The sequence below is a fragment of the Eucyclogobius newberryi genome, unplaced genomic scaffold (assembly GCF_026437365.1).
Source record: "Eucyclogobius newberryi isolate DKJ021-1_F unplaced genomic scaffold, fEucNew1.0.hap1 SCAF_14, whole genome shotgun sequence".
Taxonomy (NCBI): domain Eukaryota; kingdom Metazoa; phylum Chordata; class Actinopteri; order Gobiiformes; family Gobiidae; genus Eucyclogobius; species Eucyclogobius newberryi.
This window is the reverse complement of record NW_027315768.1, coordinates 3,009,649-3,035,556: the sequence shown is the minus strand read 5'-3', so window position 1 is coordinate 3,035,556 and position 25,908 is coordinate 3,009,649. Positions and strand designations below refer to the sequence as shown.

At 47.6% G+C, this 25,908-nt stretch overlaps 1 protein-coding gene across 1 annotated transcript in view; it reads left to right on the top strand.

Annotated features, from left to right (window-relative positions):
• Positions 1–24,800, top strand: part of dnajc10 (DnaJ (Hsp40) homolog, subfamily C, member 10) — a 78,129-nt gene extending 53,329 nt beyond the window's left edge. The window contains exons 15-17 of the mRNA XM_072444150.1: positions 182–309; positions 14,733–14,849; positions 24,603–24,800. Coding sequence (XP_072300251.1) covers positions 182–309; positions 14,733–14,849; positions 24,603–24,800 — 443 coding nt within the window. The remainder of the gene's footprint in view (positions 1–181; positions 310–14,732; positions 14,850–24,602) is intronic.
• The last annotated feature ends 1,108 nt before the right edge of the window (positions 24,801–25,908 follow it).

Below are 25,908 nucleotides of genomic sequence, written 5' to 3'. Positions count from 1 at the left end.
TTTTAGTTGTGCTAATCCGGTTCCAGCTTTTGGAAATATGTCCAGTTAAAATGCTGCTTGATAATCAAGTGACTAGTTTGAATCCAACTCTCAACAGTTTTCTATTATGTCCTTCCCCAGTTTCATTCCCATGTCATGCTTTCTGCTTTACTGAACGTCCTCGGTCCATGTGTTTGTGCAGGTAAAGACCTGCTGTACAACATCTTGGCTTTTGCTCGGGACAGTGTGCAGGCCCATGTGACCACCCTGAGGCCAGAGAACTTCCCCTCCAATCAGAAGGAGCCCTGGCTTGTGGACTTTTTTGCCCCGGTTTGTATTGTGCCTTATGTTCCTTCTATGGAGACGGGAGCAGCAGCCCGACCTGCTCATTGTTTTGTTTTGGGCAGCAGTAGTGCAGTGGCAGTCGTTGAGCAAGACACTTCGCCCCCAGTGTGTAGCCTGGTGTGTGAATGTGTGTGTGAGTGGTTGGTTGTCCCATGGAGATGGTTTTGCAGCACGGCATTACACGCATCCAGCTACAATTTAATCAATGACACATCTTTGCAAGGTATTTTGTTGCAATACGTTCACAATGTTCTGAGCTGTAACCTGGCCTTGGCCTCACCTGCTTATCTCCACAAAGATAGATACGCTTAATGCCGCACGCATGAGACTTTCCAGGCAAATCAATTATATTTCTATTGAGACGAGCATATGGAGCCTCCACCAGAAAGTTTGCACAGTGCACATGAAACGCCTCCTGACTTAACTAATGAGTAGAACAGTCTGCTGTGTGATGAGCTCTTCCTGTGTGATGAGCTCTTCCTGTGTGATGAGCTCTTCCTGTGATGAGCTCTTCCTGTGTGATGAGCTCTTCCTGTGTGATGAGCTCTTCCTGTGTGATGAGCTCTTCCTGTGTGATGAGCTCTTCCTGTGATGAGCTCTTCCTGTGTGATGAGCTCTTCCTGTGTGATGAGCTCTTCCTGTGTGATGAGCTCTTCCTGTGATGAGCTCTTCCTGTGATGAGCTCTTCCTGTGATGAGCTCTTCCTGTGATGAGCTCTTCCTGTGATGAGCTCTTCCTGTGTGATGTGATGAGCTCTTCCTGTGATGAGCTCTTCCTGTGAGATGAGCTCTTCCTGTGTGATGAGCTCTTCCTGTGTGATGAGCTCTTCCTGTGTGATGAGCTCTTCCTGTGTGATGAGCTCCTCCTGTGATGAGCTCCTCCTGTGATGAGCTCTTCCTGTGATGAGCTCTTCCTGTGTGATGAGCTCTTCCTGTGATGAGCTCTTCCTGTGATGAGCTCCTCCTGTGATGAGCTCTTCCTGTGTGATGAGCTCTTCCTGTGATGAGCTCTTCCTGTGATGAGCTCCTCCTGTGATGAGCTCTTCCTGTGATGAGCTCTTCCTGTGATGAGCTCTTCCTGTGATGAGCTCTTCCTGTGATGAGCTCTTCCTGTGTGATGAGCTCTTCCTGTGTGATGAGCTCCTCCTGTGATGAGCTCTTCCTGTGATGAGCTCTTCCTGTGTGATGAGCTCTTCCTGTGATGAGCTCTTCCTGTGTGATGAGCTCTTCCTGTGTGATGAGCTCTTCCTGTGATGAGCTCTTCCTGTGATGAGCTCTTCCTGTGTGATGAGCTCTTCCTGTGTGATGAGCTCTTCCTGTGTGATGAGCTCTTCCTGTGTGATGAGCTCCTCCTGTGTGATGAGCTCTTCCTGTGTGATGAGCTCCTCCTGTGATGAGCTCTTCCTGTGATGAGCTCCTCCTGTGATGAGCTCTTCCTGTGTGATGTGATGAGCTCTTCCTGTGATGAGCTCTTCCTGTGAGATGAGCTCTTCCTGTGTGATGAGCTCTTCCTGTGTGATGAGCTCTTCCTGTGTGATGAGCTCTTCCTGTGTGATGAGCTCCTCCTGTGATGAGCTCCTCCTGTGATGAGCTCTTCCTGTGATTAGCTCTTCCTGTGTGATGAGCTCTTCCTGTGATGAGCTCTTCCTGTGATTAGCTCTTCCTGTGTGATGAGCTCTTCCTGTGATGAGCTCTTCCTGTGTGATGAGCTCTTCCTGTGATGAGCTCTTCCTGTGATGAGCTCCTCCTGTGATGAGCTCTTCCTGTGATGAGCTCTTCCTGTGATGAGCTCTTCCTGTGTGATGAGCTCTTCCTGTGATGAGCTCTTCCTGTGTGATGAGCTCTTCCTGTGATGAGCTCTTCCTGTGATGAGCTCTTCCTGTGATGAGCTCTTCCTGTGTGATGAGCTCTTCCTGTGATGAGCTCTTCCTGTGTGATGAGCTCTTCCTGTGTGATGAGCTCTTCCTGTGTGATGAGCTCTTCCTGTGATGAGCTCTTCCTGTGATGAGCTCTTCCTGTGATGAGCTCTTCCTGTGATGAGCTCTTCCTGTGTGATGAGCTCTTCCTGTGATGAGCTCTTCCTGTGTGATGAGCTCTTCCTGTGATGAGCTCTTCCTGTGTGATGAGCTCTTCCTGTGATGAGCTCTTCCTGTGTGATGAGCTCTTCCTGTGATGAGCTCTTCCTGTGTGATGAGCTCTTCCTGTGATGAGCTCTTCCTGTGATGAGCTCTTCCTGTGTGATGAGCTCTTCCTGTGTGATGAGCTCTTCCTGTGTGATGAGCTCTTCCTGTGATGAGCTCTTCCTGTGATGAGCTCTTCCTGTGATGAGCTCTTCCTGTGATGAGCTCTTCCTGTGATGAGCTCTTCCTGTGTGATGAGCTCTTCCTGTGATGAGCTCTTCCTGTGTGATGAGCTCTTCCTGTGATGAGCTCTTCCTGTGTGATGAGCTCTTCCTGTGATGAGCTCTTCCTGTGATGAGCTCTTCCTGTGATGAGCTCTTCCTGTGATGAGCTCTTCCTGTGTGATGAGCTCTTCCTGTGTGATGAGCTCTTCCTGTGTGATGAGCTCTTCCTGTGATGAGCTCTTCCTGTGATGAGCTCTTCCTGTGATGAGCTCTTCCTGTGATGAGCTCTTCCTGTGTGATGAGCTCTTCCTGTGATGAGCTCTTCCTGTGTGATGAGCTCTTCCTGTGATGAGCTCTTCCTGTGTGATGAGCTCTTCCTGTGATGAGCTCTTCCTGTGTGATGAGCTCTTCCTGTGATGAGCTCTTCCTGTGTGATGAGCTCTTCCTGTGATGAGCTCTTCCTGTGTGATGAGCTCTTCCTGTGATGAGCTCTTCCTGTGTGATGAGCTCTTCCTGTGTGATGAGCTCTTCCTGTGATGAGCTCTTCCTGTGATGAGCTCTTCCTGTGATGAGCTCTTCCTGTGATGAGCTCTTCCTGTGATGAGCTCTTCCTGTGTGATGAGCTCTTCCTGTGATGAGCTCTTCCTGTGTGATGAGCTCTTCCTGTGATGAGCTCTTCCTGTGTGATGAGCTCTTCCTGTGTGATGAGCTCTTCCTGTGATGAGCTCTTCCTGTGATGAGCTCTTCCTGTGATGAGCTCTTCCTGTGATGAGCTCTTCCTGTGATGAGCTCTTCCTGTGATGAGCTCTTCCTGTGATGAGCTCTTCCTGTGTGATGAGCTCTTCCTGTGATGAGCTCCTCCTGTGATGAGCTCTTCCTGTGTGATGAGCTCTTCCTGTGATGAGCTCCTCCTGTGATGAGCTCTTCCTGTGATGAGCTCTTCCTGTGTGATGAGCTCTTCCTGTGATGAGCTCTTCCTGTGTGATGAGCTCTTCCTGTGATGAGCTCTTCCTGTGTGATGAGCTCTTCCTGTGATGAGCTCTTCCTGTGTGATGAGCTCTTCCTGTGTGATGAGCTCTTCCTGTGATGAGCTCTTCCTGTGATGAGCTCTTCCTGTGATGAGCTCTTCCTGTGATGAGCTCTTCCTGTGATGAGCTCTTCCTGTGATGAGCTCTTCCTGTGTGATGAGCTCTTCCTGTGATGAGCTCTTCCTGTGATGAGCTCTTCCTGTGATGAGCTCTTCCTGTGTGATGAGCTCTTCCTGTGATGAGCTCTTCCTGTGTGATGAGCTCTTCCTGTGATGAGCTCTTCCTGTGTGATGAGCTCTTCCTGTGATGAGCTCTTCCTGTGATGAGCTCTTCCTGTGATGAGCTCTTCCTGTGATGAGCTCTTCCTGTGTGATGAGCTCTTCCTGTGATGAGCTCCTCCTGTGATGAGCTCTTCCTGTGATGAGCTCTTCCTCTGTGATGAGCTCTTCCTGTGATGAGCTCTTCCTGTGATGAGCTCTTCCTGTGTGATGAGCTCTTCCTGTGATGAGCTCTTCCTGTGTGATGAGCTCTTCCTGTGATGAGCTCTTCCTGTGTGATGAGCTCTTCCTGTGATGAGCTCTTCCTGTGTGATGAGCTCTTCCTGTGATGAGCTCTTCCTGTGTGATGAGCTCTTCCTGTGATGAGCTCTTCCTGTGTGATGAGCTCTTCCTGTGTGATGAGCTCTTCCTGTGATGAGCTCTTCCTGTGATGAGCTCTTCCTGTGATGAGCTCTTCCTGTGATGAGCTCTTCCTGTGATGAGCTCTTCCTGTGTGATGAGCTCTTCCTGTGTGATGAGCTCTTCCTGTGTGATGAGCTCTTCCTGTGTGATGAGCTCTTCCTGTGTGATGAGCTCTTCCTGTGATGAGCTCTTCCTGTGTGATGAGCTCTTCCTGTGTGATGAGCTCTTCCTGTGATGAGCTCTTCCTGTGATGAGCTCTTCCTGTGATGAGCTCTTCCTGTGTGATGAGCTCTTCCTGTGATGAGCTCTTCCTGTGATGAGCTCTTCCTGTGATGAGCTCTTCCTGTGTGATGAGCTCTTCCTGTGATGAGCTCTTCCTGTGTGATGAGCTCTTCCTGTGATGAGCTCTTCCTGTGATGAGCTCTTCCTGTGATGAGCTCTTCCTGTGATGAGCTCTTCCTGTGTGATGAGCTCTTCCTGTGATGAGCTCCTCCTGTGATGAGCTCTTCCTGTGATGAGCTCTTCCTGTGATGAGCTCTTCCTGTGATGAGCTCTTCCTGTGTGATGAGCTCTTCCTGTGTGATGAGCTCTTCCTGTGATGAGCTCTTCCTGTGTGATGAGCTCTTCCTGTGATGAGCTCTTCCTGTGTGATGAGCTCTTCCTGTGATGAGCTCTTCCTGTGTGATGAGCTCTTCCTGTGTGATGAGCTCTTCCTGTGTGATGAGCTCTTCCTGTGTGATGAGCTCTTCCTGTGATGAGCTCTTCCTGTGATGAGCTCTTCCTGTGATGAGCTCTTCCTGTGATGAGCTCTTCCTGTGTGATGAGCTCTTCCTGTGTGATGAGCTCTTCCTGTGATGAGCTCTTCCTGTGATGAGCTCTTCCTGTGATGAGCTCCTCCTGTGATGAGCTCTTCCTGTGATGAGCTCTTCCTGTGATGAGCTCTTCCTGTGTGATGAGCTCTTCCTGTGATGAGCTCTTCCTGTGTGATGAGCTCTTCCTGTGATGAGCTCTTCCTGTGTGATGAGCTCTTCCTGTGATGAGCTCTTCCTGTGTGATGAGCTCTTCCTGTGTGATGAGCTCTTCCTGTGATGAGCTCTTCCTGTGATGAGCTCTTCCTGTGATGAGCTCTTCCTGTGATGAGCTCCTCCTGTGATGAGCTCTTCCTGTGATGAGCTCTTCCTGTGATGAGCTCTTCCTGTGTGATGAGCTCTTCCTGTGATGAGCTCTTCCTGTGTGATGAGCTCTTCCTGTGATGAGCTCTTCCTGTGTGATGAGCTCTTCCTGTGTGATGAGCTCTTCCTGTGATGAGCTCTTCCTGTGATGAGCTCTTCCTGTGATGAGCTCCTCCTGTGATGAGCTCTTCCTGTGATGAGCTCTTCCTGTGATGAGCTCTTCCTGTGATGAGCTCCTCCTGTGATGAGCTCTTCCTGTGTGATGAGCTCCTCCTGTGATGAGCTCTTCTCACAGACTGATTCCACATCGTGCAGCTCTGCTCCGCCACACACTGGACAGTTCTTACGGAGCCATTATAGTGAATGAAGGCAGTTCCACATCCTGCTTATACTGCGCAGGTCTGTGCCACAAGTCTCTTTAGTTCTGTGAACAACATCCGGATTGTATTTAGATCAGATGACTTATGCCGCGGACACACCGCAGCGTCAAATTTGCGCCCGACGCAGAAGTTGGACGGCTGTACATTTTGAGGCAGACGCCTCGGACGCGCGTCCGAAAAATACACTCAACAGCAGACGCGCGTCCGAGGCATCCAGCGCACATGCTCAGTGGAGTCGAGGCGTCTGCACATGCTCAGTGGAGTCGAGGCGTCTGCACATGCTCAGTGGAGTCGAGGCGTCTGCACATGCTCAGTGGAGTCGAGGCGTCTGCACATGCTCAGTGGAGTCGAGGCGTCTGCACATGCTCAGTGGAGTCGAGGCGTCTGCACATGCTCAGTGGAGTCGAGGCGTCTGCACGCGCTCAGTGGAGTCGAGGCGTCTGCACGCGCTCAGTGGAGTCGAGGCGTCTGCACGCGCTCAGTGGAGTCGAGGCGTCTCTGCACATGCTCAGTGGAGTCGAGGCGTACGTGCTCAGTGGAGTCGAGGCGTCTGCACGCGCTCAGTGGAGTCGAGGCGTCTGCACATGCTCAGTGGAGTCGAGGCGTCTGCACATGCTCAGTGGAGTCGAGGCGTCTGCACATGCTCAGTGGAGTCGAGGCGTCTGCACATGCTCAGTGGAGTCGAGGCGTCTGCACATGCTCAGTGGAGTCGAGGCGTCTGCACGCGCTCAGTGGAGTCGAGGCGTCTGCACGCGCTCAGTGGAGTCGAGGCGTCTGCACGCGCTCAGTGGAGTCGAGGCGTCTCTGCACATGCTCAGTGGAGTCGAGGCGTACGTGCTCAGTGGAGTCGAGGCGTCTGCACGTGCTCAGTGGAGTCGAGGCGTCTGCACATGCTCAGTGGAGTCGAGGCGTCTGCACATGCTCAGTGGAGTCGAGGCGTTTGCACGCTCTCAGTGGAGTCAAGGCGTCTGCACGCGCTCAGTGGAGTCGAGGCGTCTGCACGCGCTCAGTGGAGTCGAGGCGTCTCTGCACATGCTCAGTGGAGTCGAGGCGTCTCTGCACATGCTCAGTGGAGTCGAGGCGTCTGCACGTGCTCAGTGGAGTCGAGGCGTCTGCACGTGCTCAGTGGAGTCGAGGCGTCTGCACGTGCTCAGTGGAGTCGAGGCTTCTGCACGCGCTCAGTGGAGGAGTTGTGCCGTGTCGCTTCTCTCGTGGTGTAATGACGGGGTTGAGAGAGTGGCTTTGGTTTATTAACTATACAAAGTCCAAACAGAGGTGATGGGCCCCGGGGCCCGTCTGGGACCCGCAGATACTTCAGAGCTGAGCAGAGTTTAGTCAATATCATTATTTTCTCCATGAGCTGTGTCTTAAGGATTTTTTTATCGTTGTGGGGTTTGTTTTGGGTCTTCTCTGATTGGCTCAAAACGCAGGAATCGCGCCAAGACGTGCGTTTACATAGACTCTGAATTCAACTCTTTGGACGTCCCGGTCTGAACACACTATCATAATAGATATTTTTTACAAACTTTGATAGTTTGACTCCGTAAACCACTGAAACGCCAACAGGAGACAAAAATATGTAAACTGATGTGAGTTTTATGCACTCCTGCTTTAGAAAAAATGGCTATTTTGGTCTTAATAACTTTTCATTCACAAACTCGGCTCTCTGTGCATGCTCCTCTCGAGCTCCTTAGAGCAGGGGTGTCAAACTCATTTTGGGCCGCGGGCCGAATTTCGACGCTCAGGCTGGGTCGCGGGCCGGACATAAAACATAAAACATAAAACAATAAAAAAATATAAGAAATAAATAGCTTTATAAAGCCTACGCTGTTTTTGAAGCAATTACTGGATCAATTAAAAAAAATGACAAACACGTTTGTTCTCATAAACTGAAATGTATTTAGAAAAACAAGTGTCATTTCACCTACTCTGAGCTTCAGTTTATGTCATCACAACTTCAGAGATGATCTACAGAGATAAACATTTAATCTATTGTTAAATATTGTTAAATAGGTATTTGGAACTGAAAAATATTGTATTTGACTTTATAACAAAATAAACTTCTCAAGATTTAAAAAACCTTTAAAATGTACTAACTAACATTTCCACGTCTGTGTAGTCCTCTGTAGTCCTCTGTTGTTCTCTGTAGTCCTCTGTAGTCCTCTGTAGTCCTCTGTAGTTCTCTGTAGTCCTCTGTTGTTCTCTGTTGTTCTCTGTAGTCCTCTGTTGTTCTCTGTAGTCCTCTGTAGTCCTCTGTAGTCCTCTGTAGTCCTCTGTAGTCCTCTGTTGTTCTCTGTAGTCCTCTGTAGTCCTCTGTAGTCCTCTGTAGTCCTCTGTAGTTCTCTGTAGTCCTCTGTAGTCCTCTGTAGTTCTCTGTAGTCCTCTGTAGTCCTCTGTAGTCCTCTGTAGTTCTCTGTAGTCCTCTGTAGTCCTCTGTAGTTCTCTGTAGTCCTCTGTAGTCCTCTGTAGTTCTCTGTAGTCCTCTGTAGTCCTCTGTTGTTCTCTGTAGTCCTCTGTAGTCCTCTGTAGTCCTCTGTTCTCTGTAGTCCTCTGTAGTCCTCTGTAGTCCTCTGTAGTCCTCTGTAGTCCTCTGTTGTCCTCTGTTGTTCTCTGTTGTCCTCTGTAGTCCTCTGTAGTCCTCTGTAGTCCTCTGTAGTTCTCTGTAGTCCTCTGTAGTCCTCTGTAGTTCTCTGTAGTCCTCTGTAGTCCTCTGTAGTACTCTGTAGTCCTCTGTAGTTCTCTGTAGTCCTCTGTAGTTCTCTGTAGTTCTCTGTAGTCCTCTGTAGTCCTCTGTAGTTCTCTGTAGTCCTCTGTAGTCCTCTGTAGTTCTCTGTAGTCCTCTGTAGTCCTCTGTAGTCCTCTGTAGTTCTCTGTAGTCCTCTGTAGTCCTCTGTAGTTCTCTGTAGTCCTCTGTAGTCCTCTGTAGTTCTCTGTAGTCCTCTGTAGTCCTCTGTAGTCCTCTGTAGTTCTCTGTAGTCCTCTGTAGTTCTCTGTAGTCCTCTGTAGTTCTCTGTAGTCCTCTGTAGTCCTCTGTAGTTCTCTGTAGTCCTCTGTAGTCCTTTGTAGTACTCTGTAGTCCTCTGTAGTCCTCTGTAGTACTCTGTAGTCCTCTGTAGTTCTCTGTAGTCCTCTGTAGTTCTCTGTAGTTCTCTGTAGTCCTCTGTAGTCCTCTGTAGTTCTCTGTAGTTCTCTTTACACCTGAACTGATTCACCACTAAATACAAACACACGTGGAGCGTGGTGCTCATTTCTGATGTGAAATGTTCATATCACAGACATGTTTCTGCTCAAACTCAATATGAGCTATTTTCATAGTTTAAGTTGATCTTAGTGACAAATGATTCATGTAGTGACTCAAATGAGGTCATTGTGTTTGTGTCACAGTCACATTAGTGTGTCACAGTCACATTAGTGTGTCACAGTCACATTAGTGTGACACAGTCACATTAGTGTGTCACAGTCACATTAGTGTGTCACAGTCACATTAGTGTGTTCACAGTCACATTAGTGTGTTCACAGTCACATTAGTGTGTCACAGTCACATTAGTGTGACACAGTCACATTAGTGTGTCACAGTCACATTAGTGTGTCACAGTCACATTAGTGTGTTCACAGTCACATTAGTGTGTTCACAGTCACATTAGTGTGTCACAGTCACATTAGTGTGACACAGTCACATTAGTGTGACACAGTCACATTAGTGTGTCACAGTCACATTAGTGTGTCACAGTCACATTAGTGTGTTCACAGTCACATTAGTGTGTTCACAGTCACATTAGTGTGTCACAGTCACATTAGTGTGTCACAGTCACATTAGTGTGACACAGTCACATTAGTGTGTCACAGTCACATTAGTGTGACACAGTCACATTAGTGTGTTCACAGTCACATTAGTGTGTCACAGTCACATTAGTGTGTCACAGTCACATTAGTGTGTCACAGTCACATTAGTTTGTTCACAGTCACATTAGTGTGTTCACAGTCACATTAGTGTGTTCACAGTCACATTAGTGTGTCACAGTCACATTAGTGTGTTCACAGTCACATTAGTGTGTCACAGTCACATTAGTGTTGTTCACAGTCACATTAGTGTGTCACAGTCACATTAGTATGTGTCACAGTCACATTAGTGTGTTCACAGTCACATTAGTGTGTCACAGTCACATTAGTGTGTTCACAGTCACATTAGTGTGTTCACAGTCACATTAGTGTGTCACAGTCACATTAGTGTGTTCACAGTCACATTAGTGTGTCACAGTCACATTAGTGTGTTCACAGTCACATTAGTGTGTTCACAGTCACATTACTGTGTTCACAGTCACATTAGTGTGTGTTCACAGTCACATTAGTGTGACACAGTCACATTAGTGTGACACAGTCACATTAGTGTGTCACAGTCACATTAGTGTGTCACAGTCACATTAGTGTGTTCACAGTCACATTAGTGTGTTCACAGTCACATTAGTGTGTTCATAGTCTCATTAGTGTGTTCACAGTCACATTAGTGTGTTCACAGTCACATTAGTGTGTCACAGTCACATTAGTGTGTTCACAGTCACATTAGTGTGTTCACAGTCACATTATGACACAGTCACATTAGTGTGTTCACAGTCACATTAGTGTGTCACAGTCACATTAGTGTGTTCACAGTCACATTAGTGTGTTCACAGTCACATTAGTGTGTTCACAGTCACATTAGTGTGTCACAGTCACATTAGTGTGTTCACAGTCACTTTAGTGTGTTCACAGTCACATTAGTGTGTTCACAGTCACATTAGTGTGTTCACAGTCACATTAGTGTGTTCCCAGTCACTTTAGTGTGTCACAGTCACATTAGTGTGTTCACAGTCACATTAGTGTGTTCACAGTCACATTAGTGTGTCACAGTCCCTTTAGTGTGTTCACAGTCACATTAGTGTGTTCACAGTCACATTAGTGTGTCACAGTCACATTAGTGTGTTCACAGTCACTTTAGTGTGTTCACAGTCACATTAGTGTGTTCACAGTCACATTAGTGTGTCACAGTCACATTAGTGTGTCACAGTCACATTAGTGTGACACAGTCACATTAGTGTGTTCACAGTCACATTAGTGTGTCACAGTCACATTAGTGTGACACAGTCACATTAGTGTGTCACAGTCACATTAGTGTGTTCACAGTCACATTAGTGTGTTCACAGTCACATTAGTGTGTCACAGTCACATTAGTGTGTCACAGTCACATTAGTGTGACACAGTCACATTAGTGTGTCACAGTCACATTAGTGTGTCACAGTCACATTAGTGTGACACAGTCACATTAGTGTGTTCACAGTCACATTAGTGTGTCACAGTCACATTAGTGTGTCACAGTCACATTAGTGTGTCACAGTCACATTAGTTTGTTCACAGTCACATTAGTGTGTTCACAGTCACATTAGTGTGTTCACAGTCACATTAGTGTGTCACAGTCACATTAGTGTGTTCACAGTCACATTAGTGTGTCACAGTCACATTAGTGTGTTCACAGTCACATTAGTGTGTCACAGTCACATTAGTGTGTTCACAGTCACATTAGTGTGTTCACAGTCACATTAGTGTGTTCACAGTCACATTAGTGTGTCACAGTCACATTAGTGTGTTCACAGTCACATTAGTGTGTCACAGTCACATTAGTGTGTTCACAGTCACATTAGTGTGTTCACAGTCACATTAGTGTGTCACAGTCACATTAGTGTGACACAGTCACATTAGTGTGTCACAGTCACATTAGTGTGTTCACAGTCACATTAGTGTGTTCACAGTCACATTAGTGTGTTCACAGTCACATTAGTGTGTTCACAGTCTCATTAGTGTGTTCACAGTCTCATTAGTGTGTTCACAGTCACATTAGTGTGTCACAGTCACATTAGTGTGTTCACAGTCACATTAGTGTGTTCACAGTCACATTAGTGTGTCACAGTCACATTAGTGTGTGTCACAGTCACATTAGTGTGTTCACAGTCACATTAGTGTGTTCACAGTCACATTAGTGTGTCACAGTCACATTAGTGTGTCACATAGTGTGTTCACAGTCACATTATGACACAGTCACATTAGTGTGTTCACAGTCACATTAGTGTGTCACAGTCACATTAGTGTGTTCACAGTCACATTAGTGTGTTCACAGTCACATTAGTGTGTCACAGTCACATTAGTGTGTTCACAGTCACTTTAGTGTGTCACAGTCACATTAGTGTGTTCACAGTCACATTAGTGTGTTCACAGTCACATTAGTGTGTTCCCAGTCACTTTAGTGTGTCACAGTCACATTAGTGTGTTCACAGTCACATTAGTGTGTTCACAGTCACATTAGTGTGTCACAGTCCCTTTAGTGTGTTCACAGTCACATTAGTGTGTCACAGTCACATTAGTGTGTCACAGTCACATTAGTGTGTTCACAGTCACTTTAGTGTGTTCACAGTCACATTAGTGTGTTCACAGTCACATTAGTGTGACACAGTCACACACTAATATGACACAGTCACATTAGTGTGTTCACAGTCACATTAGTGTGACACAGTCACATTAGTGTGTTCACAGTCACATTAGTGTGACACAGTCACATTAGTGTGTTCACAGTCACATTAGTGTGACACAGTCACATTAGTGTGTTCACAGTCACATTAGTGTGACACAGTCACATTAGTGTGTTCACAGTCACATTAGTGTGACACAGTCACATTAGTGTGTTCACAGTCACATTAGTGTGACACAGTCACATTAGTGTGACACAGTCACATTAGTGTGTTCACAGTCACATTAGTGTGTTCACAGTCACATTAGTGTGACAGTCACATTAGTGTGTTCACAGTCACATTAGTCTGACACAGTCACATTAGTGTGTCACAGTCACATTAGTGTGTTCACAGTCACATTAGTGTGTTCACAGTCACATTAGTGTGTCACAGTCACGTTAGTGTGTCACAGTCACGTTAGTGTGTCACAGTCACATTAGTGTGTTCACAGTCACATTAGTGTGTCACAGTCATATTAGTGTGTTCACAGTCACATTAGTGTGTTCACAGTCACATTAGTGTGTTCACAGTCACATTAGTGTGTCACAGTCACATTAGTGTGTTCAGTCACAGTAGTGTGTCACAGTCACTTTAGTGTGTTCACAGTCACATTAGTGTGTCACAGTCACATTAGTGTGTTCAGTCACATTAGTGTGTCACAGTCACATTAGTGTGTTCACAGTCACATTAGTGTGTTCACAGTCACATTAGTGTGTTCACAGTCACATTAGTGTGTTCACAGTCACATTAGTGTGTTCACAGTCACATTAGTGTGTCACAGTCACATTAGTGTGTCACAGTCACATTAGTGTGTCACAGTCACATTAGTGTGTTCACAGTCACATTAGTGTGTTCACAGTCACATTAGTGTGTCACAGTCACATTAGTGTGTTCACTCACATTAGTGTATCACAGTCACATTAGTATGTTCACAGTCACATTAGTGTGTTCACAGTCACATTAGTGTGTTCACAGTCACATTAGTGTGTCACAGTCACATTAGTGTGTTCACAGTCACATTAGTGTGTCACAGTCACATTAGTGTGTTCACAGTCACACTAGTGTGTCACAGTCACATTAGTGTGTTCACAGTCACATTAGTGTGTCACAGTCACATTAGTGTGTCACAGTCACATTAGTGTGTCACAGTCACATTAGTGTGTTCACAGTCACATTAGTGTGTCACAGTCACATTAGTGTGTCACAGTCACATTAGTGTGTTCACAGTCACATTAGTGTGTCACAGTCACATTAGTGTGTTCACAGTCACATTAGTGTGTTCACAGTCACATTAGTGTGTCACAGTCACATTAGTGTGTCACAGTCACATTAGTGTGTTCACAGTCACATTAGTGTGTTCACAGTCACATTAGTGTGTCACAGTCACATTAGTGTGTTCACAGTCACATTAGTGTGTCACAGTCACATTAGTGTGTTCACAGTCACATTAGTGTGTTCACAGTCACATTAGTGTGTCACAGTCACATTAGTGTGTTCACAGTCACATTAGTGTGTCACAGTCACATTAGTGTGTTCACAGTCACATTAGTGTGTTCACAGTCACATTAGTGTGTCACAGTCACATTAGTGTGTCACAGTCACATTAGTGTGTCACAGTCACATTAGTGTGTCACAGTCACATTAGTGTGTTCACAGTCACATTAGTGTGTCACAGTCACATTAGTGTGTTCACAGTCACATTAGTGTGTTCACAGTCACATTAGTGTGTCACAGTCACATTAGTGTGTCACAGTCACATTAGTGTGTTCACAGTCACATTAGTGTGTCACAGTCACATTAGTGTGTTCACAGTCACATTAGTGTGTTCACAGTCACATTAGTGTGTTCACAGTCACATTAGTGTGTCACAGTCACATTAGTGTGTCACAGTCACATTAGTGTGTTCACAGTCACATTAGTGTGTCACAGTCACATTAGTGTGTTCACAGTCACATTAGTGTGTCACAGTCACATTAGTGTGTCACAGTCACATTAGTGTGTTCACAGTCACATTAGTGTGTTCACAGTCACATTAGTGTGTCACAGTCACATTAGTGTGTCACAGTCACATTAGTGTGTCACAGTCATGTTCAGACTTTATTACACTCTGACCTGTGTTTTTACCTGTGGCTCTTGATCTGTTCAGGTTTGTAGTCCCAAATGATACCATTTTTCAGAGTGGACTGCCAAAAACACCAGCAAGACAAACTATCGTCTCATCAACGTGCAAGATATCGAAGTAAACATGTGTCTGTGTGTGTCTGTGCAGTGGTGCCCGCCCTGTCGTGCCCTCCTCCCTGAGCTCCGGAAGGCCTCCATCCACCTGGCAGGAAAGATGAAGTTTGGGACCCTGGACTGCACTGTGCATCAGCACCTCTGCTCCAGGGTAAGGCTCCAGGGGCAGTTACATTGTCAGGCTATAGGCCAATGTACACCACAACTTAATAAGGCTTTAAAATAACTCTTGGGCAATTCAAATAGGACTTTTATCTGTTGAATACTGATAAAAAGAAACATGGCGCGAGGTTGTGAGGAGACAAAAGACTACATTATATTATATGTTATAGTGAGTTTAGTGAGAGACCAGAGTTTTCTGTACAGGAAAGGCGGGTGCTTTACCTGCCTCCCGCAGAGCGTGTGCCTCCGTCCATCTGTCATGTGAAGAAAGCACATGTTTTCAGCCTCTGCACCGCAGATGTGAAGAAAGCACGTGTTTTCAGCCTCTGTACCCGTCCCAATTCAGCCAGTTCCAATCAAGGCGTGGGGGGTTGAGCGCCACATGCACAGGTGCATGCTCAGGGAAAATAATAGAGATGCCTATTTTGCCACAGAGCAGAGCGTCCCATTGTATGTTGATTTCAAGGCTCCAGATGAGTACCCTATCAGGGTAAGGCTCCAGATGGGTACACTCTCAGGGTAAGGCTCCAGGCGGGTACACTGTCAGGGTAAGGCTCCAGATGGGTACACTCTCAGGGTAAGGCTCCAGATGGGTACACTCTCAGGGTAAGGCTCCAGGCGGGTACACTGTCAGGGTAAGGCTCCAGATGGGTACACTCTCAGGGTAAGGCTCCAGATGGGTACACTCTCAGGGTAAGGCTCCAGGCGGGTACACTGTCAGGGTAAGGCTCCAGATGGGTACACTCTCAGGGTAAGGCTCCAGATGGGTACACTGTCAGGATAAGGCTCCAGATGGGTACACTCTCAGGGTAAGGCTCCAGATGGGTACACTCTCAGGGTAAGGCTCCAGGCGGGTACACTGTCAGGATAAGGCTCCAGATAGGTACACTCTCAGGGTAAGGCTCCAGATGGGTACACTCTCAGGGTAAGGCTCCAGATTGGTACACTCTCAGGGTAAGGCTCCAGATGGGTACACTCTCAGGGTAAGGCTCCAGATGGGTACACTCTCAGGGTAAGGCTCCAGATGGGTACACTCTCAGGGTAAGGCTCCAGATGGGTACACTCTCAGGGTAAGGCTCCAGATGGGTACACTCTCAGGGTAAGGCTCCAGATGGGTACACTGTCAGGATAAGGCTCCAGATGGGTACACTCTCAGGGTAAGGCTCCAGATGGGTACACTCTCAGGGTAAGGCTCCAGATGGGTACACTCTCAGGGTAAGGCTCCAGATGGGTGCACTCTCAGGGTAAGGCTCCAGATGGGTACACTCTCAGGGTAAGGCTCCAGATGGGTACACTCTCAGGGTGAGGCTCCAGATGGGTACACTGTCAGGGTAAGGCTCCAGATGGCTACACTGTCAGGCTAAGGCTCCAGATGGGACACTGTCAGGGTAAGGCTCCAGATGGGTACACTGTCAGGCTAAGGCTCCAGATGGGACACTGTCAGGGTAAGGCTCCAGATGGGTACACTGTCAGGCTAAGGCTCCAGATGGGTACACTGTCAGGGTAAGGCTCCAGATGGGTACTCTGTCAGGGTAAGGCTCCAGATGGGTACACTGTCAGGGTAAGGCTCCAGATGGGTACACTCTCAGGGTAAGGCTCCAGATGGGTGCACTCTCAGGGTAAGGCTCCAGATGGGTGCACTCTCAGGGTAAGGCTCCAGATGGGTACACTCTCAGGGTAAGGCTCCAGATGGTTACACTCTCAGGGTAAGGCTCCAGATGGGTACACTCTCAGGGTGAGGCTCCAGATGGGTACACTGTCAGGGTAAGGCTCCAGATGGCTACACTGTCAGGCTAAGGCTCCAGATGGCTACACTGTTAGGCTAAGGCTCCAGATGGGACACTGTCAGGGTAAGGCTCCAGATGGGTACACTGTCAGGCTAAGGCTCCAGATGGGTACACTGTCAGGGTAAGGCTCCAGATGGGTACTCTGTCAGGGTAAGGCTCCAGATGGGTACACTCTCAGGGTAAGGCTCCAGATGGGTACACTCTCAGGGTGAGGCTCCAGATGGGTACACTGTCAGGCTAAGGCTCCAGATGGGTACTCTGTCAGGGTAAGGCTCCAGATGGGTACACTCTCAGGGTAAGGCTCCAGATGGGTACACTCTCAGGGTGAGGCTCCAGATGGGTACACTGTCAGGCTAAGGCTCCAGATGGCTACACTGTTAGGCTAAGGCTCCAGACGGGTACACTGTCAGGATAAGGCTCCAGATGGGTACACTCTCAGGGTAAGGCTCCAGATGGGTACACTCTCAGGGTAAGGCTCCAGATGGGTACACTCTCAGGGTAAGGCTCCAGATGGGTACACTCTCAGGGTAAGGCTCCAGATGGGTACACTCTCAGGGTAAGGCTCCAGATGGGTACACTGTCAGGATAAGGCTCCAGATGGGTACACTCTCAGGGTAAGGCTCCAGATGGGTACACTCTCAGGGTAAGGCTCCAGATGGGTACACTCTCAGGGTAAGGCTCCAGATGGGTGCACTCTCAGGGTAAGGCTCCAGATGGGTACACTCTCAGGGTAAGGCTCCAGATGGGTACACTCTCAGGGTAAGGCTCCAGATGGGTACACTCTCAGGGTGAGGCTCCAGATGGGTACACTGTCAGGGTAAGGCTCCAGATGGCTACACTGTCAGGCTAAGGCTCCAGATGGGACACTGTCAGGGTAAGGCTCCAGATGGGTACACTGTCAGGCTAAGGCTCCAGATGGGACACTGTCAGGGTAAGGCTCCAGATGGGTACACTGTCAGGCTAAGGCTCCAGATGGGTACACTGTCAGGGTAAGGCTCCAGATGGGTACTCTGTCAGGGTAAGGCTCCAGATGGGTACACTGTCAGGGTAAGGCTCCAGATGGGTACACTCTCAGGGTAAGGCTCCAGATGGGTACACTCTCAGGGTAAGGCTCCAGATGGGTGCACTCTCAGGGTAAGGCTCCAGATGGGTACACTCTCAGGGTAAGGCTCCAGATGGTTACACTCTCAGGGTAAGGCTCCAGATGGGTACACTCTCAGGGTGAGGCTCCAGATGGGTACACTGTCAGGGTAAGGCTCCAGATGGCTACACTGTCAGGCTAAGGCTCCAGATGGCTACACTGTTAGGCTAAGGCTCCAGATGGGACACTGTCAGGGTAAGGCTCCAGATGGGTACACTGTCAGGCTAAGGCTCCAGATGGGTACACTGTCAGGGTAAGGCTCCAGATGGGTACTCTGTCAGGGTAAGGCTCCAGATGGGTACACTCTCAGGGTAAGGCTCCAGATGGGTACACTCTCAGGGTGAGGCTCCAGATGGGTACACTGTCAGGCTAAGGCTCCAGATGGGTACTCTGTCAGGGTAAGGCTCCAGATGGGTACACTCTCAGGGTAAGGCTCCAGATGGGTACACTCTCAGGGTGAGGCTCCAGATGGGTACACTGTCAGGCTAAGGCTCCAGATGGCTACACTGTTAGGCTAAGGCTCCAGACGGGTACACTGTCAGTATAAGGCTCCAGATGGGTACATTATCAGGACAAGGCTCCAGATGGGTACACTATCAGGGTAAGGCTCTAGATGGGTACACTCTCAAGGTAAGGCTCCAGATGGGTACACTGTCAGGGTAAGACTCCAGATGGGTACACTGTCAGGGTAAGGCTCCAGATGGGTGCACTCTCATGGTAAGGCTCCAGATGGGTGCACTCTCATGGTAAGGCTCCAAATGGGTACACTCTCAGGGTAAGGTTCCAGATGGTTACACTGTCAGGGTAAGGCTCCAGATGGGTACACTGTCAGGCTAAGGCTCCAGATGGGTACACTGTCAGGGTAAGGTTCCAGATGGGTACACTGTCAGGGTAAGGCTCCAGATGGGTACACTGTCAGGGTAAGGCTCCAGATGGGTACACTGTCAGGCTAAGGCTCCAGATGGGACACTGTCAGGGTAAGGCTCCAGATGGGTACACTGTCAGGCTAAGGCTCCAGATGGGTACACTGTCAGGGTAAGGCTCCAGATGGGTACTCTGTCAGGGTAAGGCTCCAGATGGGTACACTGTCAGGGTAAGGTTCCAGATGGGTACACTGTCAGGGTAAGGCTCCAGATGGGTACACTGTCAGGGTAAGGCTCCAGATGGGTACACTGTCAGGCTAAGGCTCCAGATGGGACACTGTCAGGGTAAGGCTCCAGATGGGTACACTGTCAGGCTAAGGCTCCAGATGGGTACACTGTCAGGGTAAGGCTCCAGATGGGTACTCTGTCAGGGTAAGGCTCCAGATGGGTACACTGTCAGGGTAAGGCTCCAGATGGGTACACTCTCAGGGTAAGGCTCCAGATGGGTACACTCTCAGGGTAAGGCTCCAGATGGGTGCACTCTCAGGGTAAGGCTCCAGATGGGTACACTCTCAGGGTAAGGCTCCAGATGGTTACACTCTCAGGGTAAGGCTCCAGATGGGTACACTCTCAGGGTGAGGCTCCAGATGGGTACACTGTCAGGGTAAGGCTCCAGATGGCTACACTGTCAGGCTAAGGCTCCAGATGGCTACACTGTTAGGCTAAGGCTCCAGATGGGACACTGTCAGGGTAAGGCTCCAGATGGGTACACTGTCAGGCTAAGGCTCCAGATGGGTACACTGTCAGGGTAAGGCTCCAGATGGGTACTCTGTCAGGGTAAGGCTCCAGATGGGTACACTCTCAGGGTAAGGCTCCAGATGGGTACACTCTCAGGGTGAGGCTCCAGATGGGTACACTGTCAGGCTAAGGCTCCAGATGGGTACTCTGTCAGGGTAAGGCTCCAGATGGGTACACTCTCAGGGTAAGGCTCCAGATGGGTACACTCTCAGGGTGAGGCTCCAGATGGGTACACTGTCAGGCTAAGGCTCCAGATGGCTACACTGTTAGGCTAAGGCTCCAGACGGGTACACTGTCAGGATAAGGCTCCAGATGGGTACACTATCAGGGTAAGGCTCTAGATGGGTACACTCTCAAGGTAAGGCTCCAGATGGGTACACTGTCAGGGTAAGACTCCAGATGGGTACACTGTCAGGGTAAGGCTCCAGATGGGTGCACTCTCATGGTAAGGCTCCAGATGGGTGCACTCTCATGGTAAGGCTCCAAATGGGTACACTCTCAGGGTAAGGTTCCAGATGGTTACACTGTCAGGGTAAGGCTCCAGATGGGTACACTGTCAGGCTAAGGCTCCAGATGGGTACACTGTCAGGGTAAGGTTCCAGATGGGTACACTGTCAGGGTAAGGCTCCAGATTGGTACACTGTCAGGGTAAGGCTCCAGATGGGTACACTGTCAGGCTAAGGCTCCAGATGGGACACTGTCAGGGTAAGGCTCCAGATGGGTACACTGTCAGGCTAAGGCTCCAGATGGGTACACTGTCAGGGTAAGGCTCCAGATGGGTACTCTGTCAGGGTAAGGCTCCAGATGGGTACTCTGTCAGGGTAAGGCTCCAGATGGGTACACTGTCAGGGTAAGGTTCCAGATGGGTACACTGTCAGGGTAAGGCTCCAGATGGGTACACCGTCAGGGTAAGGCTCCAGATGGGTACACTGTCAGGCTAAGGCTCCAGATGGGACACTGTCAGGGTAAGGCTCCAGATGGGTACACTGTCAGGCTAAGGCTCCAGATGGGTACACTGTCAGGGTAAGGCTCCAGATGGGTACTCTGTCAGGGTAAGGCTCCAGATGGGTACACTCTCAGGGTAAGGCTCCAGATGGGTACACTCTCAGGGTAACCGAAAACATTGCATCTAAATAAATCAAATACAAATTTAAAAAAACAAGCAGAGAAAAAGGGTCCTCACGATCCTCGTGACCGTAGAAGGGCCCTTCAGCGATCCTGTCCATTATTAAATTACATGGACAGGATTTTGGACGTGCCAACCAAAATGTTTTTTAGGGTTTGGCAATATTATAATGTTCATCTTGAGATGCTCTGTGATGTGTCTGCCCAGTTTTATTAGTCTATAATAAAAAATGGAATCCACCGTATGTTTTTATTTTAAACATTAAACATCAACTTTGAAACAAAAGAAAACCAATTATCTCACAATTAAATTCAATTATAAGTCCCATTTGGTCCATAGTTGGTCAAAACTCTCCATTTCAAAATTAAGTTTGAATGTGATTTTTTTCGATTTGTCAGAGGTCAGTCCTGTCCTTAGTCGTTGGTGATGTTTGTGTCATCTATTTCTTTGTGATGGCCTTTTTCCTGCTGCCGAAAGTACTTTCCAGAGGTATTCAATTTATTTTTGTCCATCCATTTTCTTCCTGCTTATCCGGGGCCCGGTCGCGGGGGCAGCAGTCTAAGCAGGGATTTTGAGACTTCCCTCTCCCCAGAAACTTCCTCCAACTCCTCCGGGCGGATCCCGAGGCGTTCCCAGGCCAGCCGAGAGAGATAGTCCCTCCAGCGTGTCCTGGGTCTTCCCCGGGGCCTCTTCCCGGTGGGACATGTCTGAAACACCTCCCGAGGGAGGCGCCCAGGAGGCTCCGGAACAGATGCCCGAGCCAACTCAGCTGGAGGAGCAGTGGCTCTACTCCATGCTCCTTCCCTGTGACTGAGCTAAGGGATCACTCTATCTCTAAGGGAGCACCCAGCCACACGGCGGAGGAAATTCATTTTGACCGCTTGTATCCTTGATCTTGTCCTTTTGGTCATTACCCAAAGCTCATGACCATAGGTGAGGTCAGAACGTAGAGTGACCGGTAAATCGAGAGCTTTGTCTTTCGACTCAGCTCCTTCTTCACCACAACAGTCGATGCAGCGACTGCATCACTGCAGCTGACCGATGACATAGGGCAGCCCGGGCAACAACAGCAACACCTGGAGAGATGTGATCAGGAAGAACGGCTTCCCCAATCTGAACCCGAGCGGTCAGTTATTGGACTTCTGTGCCACGGATTGTCCATAACGAACACCATGTTCAAGCACAAGGGTGTCCATCAGTGCACGTAGCACCAGGACACAGGAGGTCAATGATCCACTTTGTTGTCGTGTCATCTGACCTCCCGCCGCGTGTCTTGGACACTCGGGTGAAGAGAGCTGTCAACTGATCACCACCTGGTGGTGAGTTGGAACCGCTGGTGGAGGAGGAAGCCTCTTCAGGTGGGTGGGGGTCCTTGCCCTCTCCAGGTGGGTGGGGGGTCCTTGCCCCAAGTGGAGGAGTTCAAGTATCTCGGGGTCCTGTTCATGAGTGAGTGAAGGATGGAGCGTGAGATTGACAGTTGGATCGATGCAGCAGCTGCAGTGATGCAGTCGCTGCATCGACTGAGTCCAAAGACAAAGCTCTCGATTTACCGGTCGGTCTACGTTCTGACCTCACCTAAGGTCATGAGCTTTGGGTAATGACCGAAAGAACAAGATCGTGGATACAAGCGGTCGAAATGAGTTTCCTCCACCGGGTGGCTGGGCGCTCCCTTAGAGATAGGGTGAGGAGTTCAGTCACACGGGAGGAGCTAGGAGTAAAGCCACTGCTCCTCCAGCTGAGGAGCAGTGGCTTCTGTTCTGGAGCCTCCTGGGCGCCTTCCTGGAGAGGTGTTTTGGGCACGTTCTACCAGGAACAGGCCCCGGGGAAGACCAGGGTCTCTCATTTTGTCACGTTTTTGCCCACCTGAACGTTGACGGAAAGTTCCACATTGGGGTATATACGCGATCAGCAAGAATATGAAGATTGTCTGATGCGACCCGACTCTACAGCGCCACCTAGAGCAAAAATTAGAAGCTTCAAATTTGGCCTAGGCACATTAAATTTGGATCAGTCGTAATGTCCTATTTTTTACCATTTGGCCTCTAGAAATTGAGACATTTCTGAAATCCCTTCCAACAACTAAACATTTCCTATGACACTTCAAGAAAAAATACAAAATAAAGGCCTCTGTATTTTACAGATAGCAGTTTTATTTTGACATGGCTTGACAGTGACTGATGATTTAACGGTGGCTAAATAACAAATTCAGACAAACGGCTATCATCACAAATATGTTCGCTTTTTTATCTGTTTGCTTACAAACTTGGATATGACATGTGCAAATGAGCAGAAAACAGACTCTATCCAATGCAACTTCATTTGTACAGCACATTTGCCCAACACAAAGTCTCCAAAGGGCTGCACAGAGTACAAAACAAGCACATGTAAAATTCGAGGTCGAGTCAAGGTCGCTAAAAGATTAAACTGCATGCTCCTTTGGGTCCGTTCAAATCTGACAATATTTGCAAACTATATATTTTTATTTTATTTTGAAATAACTGTTTTGTTGAGAATTCACTTTGGCCCAACCATTTATTTAAAATGTATTTGATAATCTTTCATTAACATTGGTTTTGCTCGACCAAGTTTGAAGTGTTTTCGATGAAAAAGACTTATTATCATATTTGATCCAATATGGCTGACTTCCTGAAGGGTTCAGGCAAGCGAAACAATATATGTTTTGCTTGTTCTGACATAACCTTTTTTATGCCAAGTTTCATTTCTCTACAGTCGGAGCTGCCATTACTGCCATGTAAATTGATTATTTTAGGTGGCGCTACTGAGCCGTCTTTCAATATTTTTTTTTCTTTGGGTCTTCACTTAAAATTAGAGCTTACCTATTTACTTGCACATTCTCACATTCTTCATTGTTTACTACTTATTTTTAACATTTTCCCACAAACGTTTACAGAAACAATAGTGCTCTCGCATGTCGGGTTCGGCTCCTAATTAGAATGCCATTTTGTCCACCCTAACCCAACAGCTGATAGTAGTTTGCTTCTTCCAAACAAAATTCCTTGCAGAAATGTGATTTTGTGGTTCTCCACTGAGATGTACATATCTTCATCTGCAAAACTTCTTTTCAGTGACAGAAAACTCTGAGTTTGTTTCAACTAAACCTAAAATTTGTCCAAACTTAAACTAACTAGCTTCTAGCAACATGCCTCAGAAGATAGAAGTGGGTCTTCTAAAAATAGATATAAACTAAAAGTTCTATTGAAAGCCACAGATTTACAACAAAATAATATGTATCGTGGCTCAGTTACATGCATGCCGAGGTGGGCAGAAAAACTTATCTGAAAGGCAATAGTTTATTTGTTTGATTCTAAGCCTACTTATTATATTAAGTATAACACTTTTTTTTTAATGTGATGATTAGCTACCTTGAAATCATATGTCCTGACTTGTCTTTTAAAAAGAACCTAGATTTGTGTGACATTGGAATAAAACACACTGAGCTGGACTTTGTTTTAATCTAATATCAGACTCTAGTCAGAAAGAAGTGACAAGTTTAACTGGATGATGCCATCACACAAGTAAATATAGCATTAGACACTATTGTTTCTCTTAGTAGTCACATTCACCTTGTATCTGGACAAACATGGACAATGAGCCTTGTACAGATGAAATAACCTCTGGGGGATCGGCTGAATCCCAACGATAAATAAGTTGAGCTAACTTGCTTGATGTTGTGGTGTCCACCGCTATCAAACCAGAAGCTGTGCTCAGTGCATGCGCAGTAACTCCTCCTCACGGAAATAGTACAAGTTTAGTCGTACGACCAAATTCCAAAGTGAGTTACTCAAAATAGTCTGGCGTCAAACTAGAGGCGTCTGGTGCTTTTTCGATGTGCTGCGAACACAGCATAACATCCCTTATTTCTGCCAGTCTGTGGTCATTTAATGCAGAATATCACAGTGATGGCTATTGATAAAAGCCAAATCCTTGTGAACCAGTCAAACACGACTCTGATGTGAATGTAAACTTGTCTAAACAGATCTTAACAAAGTTCTGTACTGTGTTCCAGTATAACGTCCAGGCCTACCCCACCACAATGATCTTCAACGGCTCCTCTGTCCATGAGTACGAGGGCCAACACTCGGCCGATGGCATCCTGGAGTTCATACAGGTACTGCTGCTCACCACCAGAGGGAGCTGTCCTTCTCAAAAGCTCTACCACCTGAGCGTGGTCTTCAGGCTCACAAGCCGCAAAAAATATGTTTAATTCGTGACCAAGTTAGATTCTAAAGGCATTTTAAAGAAACTGTCAACTACTAATATCTCTTGATATATGATATAGTATATTACACTATTACACACTACCCGACCACTGACTCACCACATATTTGTCAAAGGGTCACAAAGAATCCTGTTTTGGAGTCCAGGGCTTGCGATTCATGAACTAAACTGACTGTCCACAAACATAATCATAGTGTAATCTGGACTGTACAGACTCTAAAACACATTCAAAAATATATATACAACACAATTAGTGGCATTATATAACCAAAATGACAACAATAATACACTTTATTAATAAATATTCTCCATCCCATTAGTTCTCAAACACAAATATAGGTGGTGTGAGAGAGACTCCAGCCCCTCATGCAAATATTCATATTTCTGCGAAATAAACAAAGAGACTTCCGGTTGTGGTGATGAGCTAAACGGGCACACTCGCACAATTTAGTTTGAAAATCACCGTTTGGTGCTGCCCGGTGGTGGAGTGGTTAAGGTACAGCACACGTATGCGATTCAATGTTGTGAGCTCAAATCACAACGCTGATAATTTACTGCATGTCTTTCCCTCTCTCTCTTTCCCCGTTTCAGCCTCTCATCTCCTGTCTAAATAACAAAATCTTTAAAATCACTGTTTGACCCACCTAATCCTAGAAAAGATGATCAAGAGATGAGGAACAGGGAAAACACAAGATGGTACGGCTGCTGGACCTAAACAATCAAAGCTGGTCCACGGCTCCAGTGGAGAAGCCTGGGACGTCCTGGACGATGTCTGTCCAGTTCACACATGTCTGTCTGGAAATAATACGTCTTTATTACTCGTTCACCTGACGAGACCCTTTTTGTGTTGGAGCAGACACTGGGCACTTATTTTGGGAAAATGTGTAAGAAATACAAGAAGAAAAACCACTCTGGGAACCAGATTGGCAATGCTACATTAACGCTAGCTAGCTCTGCACCGGCGCCAAGCCCCCAGGGCCAAAGATGGCGGTCCATTCAAGTCAATGGCAGCTGCTCATTGGCGCATGTCGCCTGTTAGCCTGTTAGCTTGTTAGCCTTTAGCTCTTCGAGGACTGTGGCCCGGAAGTTACGTA